This window comes from Rhea americana, unplaced genomic scaffold (assembly GCF_003343005.1).
Source record: "Rhea americana isolate MKP2758 unplaced genomic scaffold, rheAme1 scaffold_27, whole genome shotgun sequence".
Taxonomy (NCBI): domain Eukaryota; kingdom Metazoa; phylum Chordata; class Aves; order Rheiformes; family Rheidae; genus Rhea; species Rhea americana.
This window is the reverse complement of record NW_028186390.1, coordinates 1,918,873-1,925,020: the sequence shown is the minus strand read 5'-3', so window position 1 is coordinate 1,925,020 and position 6,148 is coordinate 1,918,873. Positions and strand designations below refer to the sequence as shown.

General features: G+C 46.3%; 1 protein-coding gene across 1 annotated transcript; it reads left to right on the top strand.

Moving 5' to 3' along the window:
• The first annotated feature begins 6 nt into the window (after nucleotides 1-6).
• On the top strand, nucleotides 7-3,375 carry MRPL37 (mitochondrial ribosomal protein L37). Its single transcript, XM_085307988.1, has 6 exons — nucleotides 7-16; nucleotides 493-608; nucleotides 1,148-1,333; nucleotides 1,641-1,798; nucleotides 2,356-2,559; nucleotides 3,174-3,375. The coding sequence occupies exons 2-6, from the start codon at nucleotides 533-535 to the stop codon at nucleotides 3,249-3,251; spliced, it is 702 nt and encodes a 233-aa protein (XP_085164114.1). The 5' UTR covers nucleotides 7-16; nucleotides 493-532; the 3' UTR covers nucleotides 3,252-3,375.
• The last annotated feature ends 2,773 nt before the right edge of the window (nucleotides 3,376-6,148 follow it).

Here is a 6,148-nt window from a genome sequence, read left to right as displayed (position 1 = left end):
CCAGGGAGAGCTACTGGTGAGTCCTCGCTGGGGCGGCCCGGCCGCGGCGGGGCTCAAGTGGCGGCGCTGCGGGGAAGGGCCCCGCGCCGCCGCGTTCGCTCGCTCTGCGCGACCGTCTGTGTCGGGTCGCGAGCCTGACGCAAGCCCCAGACAGCCCCCARATCCCCACGCGGTTCTGAACGCTGACAGTGGTACAAACGCGTACTGCGTGGGAAGGCTTCTCCCGGCCCACGGGTCGGTGCTTCGGCTTGAAATCTAATTCCAGCTGATGCCGAATATCTTTTTTTTTAATAATGGCAGGCGTTATCTCTGCCAACTTGGAAGAGGGCTGGTGTGTTGGATATTAATCTCAAATCTGCATTAACTGTTTRGAAATGTTACACTCATATATACTTTACACACAGTAATGTTTTATAGCGTTCATGACCCAGAAGAATCTCTCCCCCATTATGATAACATTTGATGTAACTATTTTTTTCCTTCATTCTAAAGCCCTGTACTCTTTGAAGACTTGCTACATTTATGTCGATCAATGACTATGAAGTATCCTTCTCTGGCTAAAAGAATGCTGTCTAGAAACTACAGGATAGCAGCTACATGGGAAAGAGGTTAGTAGCTGCTGTGGTGGAGAGCTTTTAGCTCTTTTCGTTAGTATGAGAGGGGTAACAAAGTCACTGGTATRAAAGTTGAAGACTTGGGAGAAAACAAATCCATTTCTGGAACCGGTTATTTCAGTTTTAAATTKTGCTGTAAGTATAGGCAGCCATGGATGACAAGATCCTTGCCCTGAGGTGATTGTATCACAGTGTTAGAGAGTACCAGAACCAGCATGGTGGGGGAAGAGAACCAGTGTCTTGGACCTGATAGTTTAATTAGGCTGTGTCCAAAATCTGTACTGTTGTCCTTCCTAAGTGCCCTTAGTCAGGGAAGTAGCACTAGCAATTAGAATTGGTATTTTAGGTGGAAGAACCTACTGCTGAGTTGCCACTTTGGATTATTGGGGTATTGGTGGGGGGTAGTGGGGAAGAGCACAAGTGAGCCTTACAGAACAAGGAGTTGCTAGAGTGCTGTTTCCCAAAGGATGAGTACATCTTTTGCTAATTTTACTTCAGTGGTGTCTGAATACAGCCTCGTGTTCCTTCCCCAGAATCGTTTCTCCTTCAGATCCGCGGGCTGAAYGGAATACTTCTCAACTCTGAGGCCCCAATACCACCAGTAGCCTCGAAGGAGGAGGTAGCAGCCACCGAAGAACACGCTCTAGAGACCTTCTATCCCATCTCTCCTACAATTGATCTTCAAGAAGTGAATGTGTACAGAGAGCTAGATGACACAGGTAAATCTAGCAGTTGGACAATGATTTTTTGTTAGACGAAGCGTTCAGGTTAAAGTACAGTCCTTGCCTTTTTGCCCGATGGCTGTGGGCAGGGGGTGGATGGGGATGAGGTAGGAGGAGCTGGACATAGGTTGTACATCGCGAGTGCTCAGCTTGCGTAGCTGGTGGTGAGGATATTGTGGCACAAGTAGTGTTGTGGAGAAAAAGATTCAGGCAAATTGCTTTAACTATTCCTGAAGATACAGGAGAAAAGGTGGCTGTATAGTCTCTTACTGAGCTGTTTCTGACATAGTTATTTGCCATTTAGGTTTTAGAGCTGGTTATCCATACCCTCATCCTCACACCCTGTACTTCCTGGAATCSGCCAACACTCGTCCTAAGAGATTCAGACCAGAACAGCTTCGGGCTAAAATGATGATGTTTGCTTTTGGCAACGCACTGGCAAAGGCTAAGATGCTGTACGGGGTACGTATCCAAGGCTGCTGCTGACTTGCTAGGCCCTTGTTYGTCCTGTAGTGTTGCAGCTCCTGGGTGAAGCTGTGAAATTCCCTTGCCGTGGCAGTTTTCAGTAGTTTTCATATCTGCACTGCTGGCATTACTAGATAGAGCTCTGGACTGAGAAGTCTCTAACACTAACCTTCAGTACGTATGGTTAGTGACGTTTCCCGAGTCAGAAAACAAACTCTCAGCAACGAGCATGTTCRTGATACAACATGTGTTAGAATACTAATAGGTAGGAACCAGGGAGTAGGTTTAATGCAAAACTCTAACCCAACCTGCGTCTYAGTACTTAAATTGATACCTCATTGGTGGTTGAAGGAAGAATTTCAATTAAAATCCAAAATCTGCATTCAGAACTTGTTTGACTAGAGTAATTTTCTGGGCAAGGTAACAATAAACTTATTAAAATCCTGGCTTTGAAYCAAGTAGAAGATGCAGAATCAGCAGCTGCTTGTACAGTTTCTGTGGTAACTGGGTTTTCAGAGACTCTCCATCCCCCTACCCCCTGCCTTCTTTTCTAGAATGAGCCCARGGTTTTGGACCAGCCAATAGTGGTGCAAAGTGTTGGCACAGATGGCCAGCTTTTCCAGTTCATGGTGTTCCAGTTAAATACAACAGACTTGGTCTCTAGTGATGGCATTAAAAACCTCGTCTGGATTGACTCTGATCAGCAGCTGTATGAGAAAGCCCAGTGTATTCCAGAAATCAAGAAGAAGGTTGTTACGGTAAGCAAGCAGGAACAAAAAGACCAATTTGGTGGTGGTGGAGGTAACTGCTCCTGGAGATGTTACCCTTTCAGCTATGCTGGAGGTTTGGGAGCTGGGATAGAGCTGCAGTGCAGGTTCTCAGCTGACCAGAGGGAGCTGACACAGGCAGCGGTTCTTACTGGAGAGTCTTAAGCATGTGTTACTGACAGGGAGTATTTGTACTTCTGATGTACTGCTTAACATACAAGCTACGTGCCAAGCTTAATATAAACTCCTACATAAAAATATCCCCATCTGTAATCTACCATCTCATAATATGCTTGTTTAAAATCAGCTTGGGCTCTGATGGAGGAAGTGCTTACATGCAACTGTCAGCTTCACTGTAAAGTAAATAGAGCATAGTACTGTCAGCCCTGGTTACAGTGGGAGGCTTCTCGGTTTGATGGGCAAGAGGTTTATGCAGTTTAAGATTCATATAGTGGAAATACCTTCCCACAGACCCTTCTATCTGGGGAAGGTAAGCACGATTTGGAGGCTACCATGTTAGAAGTATAATTCCAGCATATTTAGTCATTGTTTGTCTACATTAATCACTTTTCTGCAATCTGAGCATCTCCGTCTTTTCTCTGCAGAAGCCCGCTGGAATATATGGCTTTCAGCCAGACACATTCAAGAAGTTTCTGGCACTGTATTTGCATGGAACTGTGTGAAATTCCACTCAAATGAAAATCCTCCAACTGTACCTGCTGCTTCTCTTTGCCAGAACATCACATAAGTAAAGAAAGGTGGATTAGTTTACTTTCTAAAATAAATTATATTGTTACTTGAAGTAAATGTTTTTTGARTCAAATAGTGCATGAAGAAACTTTTCTATTTTAGGGGCTCACCTCTTCTATGTGGTTAGAAAGTCATCAAATGCTTCCCTCTGGACTTTTCCACTGTTACCTAGAAGGAACACAGAACATTCGTTACTCCTTTCCTCGGGTTCTGCTCACCATGGGCTCTGTGCAGAGCTAGACTCAAGCTTAATTTTGTGAGTTTGCTTTCAGTTCCTCTATGGTATATAGAAGATGCCTATAAAGCTTAAAGAGGGGAGTTTAAGACATTTGTCATTTGTCATAAAGACATTTGACATTTGTCATTCTGCCCGGGTTTTACTTTTCTAGCTGCTTTGGGAAGGCATGCTGGCCTGCGCTTTTAGGTCCCAAAGTACTTAATCAGTGAGAGTGCTTTTTTGGATCTGTAGAACTGCAGCTCTTCTGTGCCTCAGTACTGGAGAAGAGACCTGTACATTTTGTCAAAGTGATACACCATGTGGCATGAAACTTTGGTGCCTGGTAGCTGGTGTTTGCCACTAACAAAACAAAGGAAGAATTTCTTCCTGCTCTACGGAGTTAACTGAGCAGGTGGCATATTCCTTTTAAGATGGGAGATTAGTTTGTTTTTTGTAAACAGAGGGTAAATTAGCTCCAGCCAAATGTGAAGTGTTTTGCAGTTCTGCACTGCTGCCCTTCAGCATGTGGGAAGGAATGGGACAGCCTGAGCTATTTTAAGATGTGGAAGAGAGTATTTCCAAGAAATTTGTGTCACTTTAGTGTCTTGTGTTGGAGACTGGCCTGTGATGTGTGATCTTGTTTGCCAAGCCGATTAAATACCCCGGCTATGTGTTCCARTCTCAGGAACAGCTCTGTCTTGCTGATTTCTGAAACCAGGTTTTCAGTAGTCAACAACTGCACCCCATAAATTGGGATGTAGCTTCTCTAAATTAAAAAACAAACAAATCACTCAATAGTCAGGAGAAGGTCCTTGAGGAGAAAGAAATAACATAATCTGGATAGATAAAACAGTTAGTTAATTTTGCCTCACCTATTTAAATGTTATTTAAATCTGTAATCTGCACCTAGTTATTTAGGAATATATTTTAAYAGGTATGGTAAGTTGCTCATGGTTTGTTGAGGCTGTTCCAGTAGGTATTCTTTCCTCAGCAGAGAGCCAACAGCAGAACTATGTTGCACAGACTCTGCTGTCGCCCTTCCTGCTCTGGGTCATTACCCCTGTTAGGGAGGCAACCCTGCAGAACAGCGAGTGCTGCAATCACAGCCATGTTCACATTCCTGAGCAGCCCGGTTTCACGTGCTCAGGGCCTTACCTCACTAAGAAGGAGTGCTAAAAGATTCACTGCTTCAGAGCCTGTGCTGCCAGAAGTGAAACACCTCTCATGCTTCCAGTAGATGCAGGAATCTGTGGGGATAGTCTACATGGACAAGAGCCAAAATCCCTTTGGACATTTTTCCCTCTCTGCAAAGTGCTGTTAGGAAAGGCAGTAGAATGGGAGAAAGTAAATGAAGTTGGAGTCTTACTTCTCCAAGACACAAAGCCAGACACAAAGAGAGCTGGATGAGGGGAGAGCAAACAGGCAGCTTTCAAGGACAGCAGCAGGAGCGAAGCGTTGGACAGTCAGCAGAGGGACAAGCTCGCCKCAGTTACTGGCTTCAGTTACAAGAAACCTCAAGTGGTCACTTGAGGCTGGTTTTGACTGCAGTGGTGGGAGAAGCAGTTCTCACATGTTGCTGGAACGAGCCACGAATCTTTGTCCTGGTTGAGCACCTCTGAAGTCCAAGAGGGGAGCTCAAGATGGGCATAGTAGGGCTCCCAGCTGGCACCTGGGATGGACATGAAGGTTGGTCCATCGTGGTGCAGGGCAGCCCCACTCGCCCAGCACGTGGGGGTTACACTAGTCTTTCCAAACACATTACACATGATAAAGTTCCTCTGCGCAGTCCTCTAGTGTGACCTACTAGAATGAGGCTACCTCAGGGAGATGGGAAGGAGAGAAGGACAGTGGGTCACAGAGGCACAGCTGGGTTGACATCAATAAGTTATAAAGACTTGTCAGCAGATGAATGGCATTACCTCAGCACAGACCAGGAGCCAGACATTAACTTTTAATGAATGGCAGTCAAGTGAAGCAGAACATGCCTGAACAGGACGACTCGAGTCTGCGATGGAGACCTGGAGGTGCCTGGCTGCAAGGAGAGTTCTGCTGCTGCAAGTGGGCAGGAGATGGGCAGCCTGCATTGGGGGTGCACAGYTGGTCATCTACTCTCTGCCAAAGCCCCTAATTGCTGTGTCCCTGGATGTGCAGCCACCATCTCTGCCAGGATGGGGTCTTGGGGACTCATGGAGAAAGGTAGCAAAAGGAAGCGGTACCGAAAGCCACCCCAGCAGAAGGGAGCTCCCTTCTGCCACTGCGGGTCTGCAGCTGCAGCGGGCACACGCTGCCCTGAGGCAGGTGGCAAGTTTGCCTCAAAGCTGAGATGTGGAAGAAAAGGTTCGTGCCCAGGATGACGAGTGATCAGTATTCGCAACGTGCTCCTGCTTTCCCTCGTTTCCCTCTATGAACAAATACCTCCTCCTACAGTTGCCACACTACCGTGACAGCTCTGAGGCTGTCCCACGGGGACCTTCGAGAGYGTTCGTGACAGGCTGTTCAGGCTGCTCCCACTCACTGATCTCCTGTGTGAACTGTTTCAACAGGTACAGAGGGCTCAGATTAAACATTTTGCACGACGAATCCCTTCTGCTGTTCAAGGGGAGAATTGTTTCT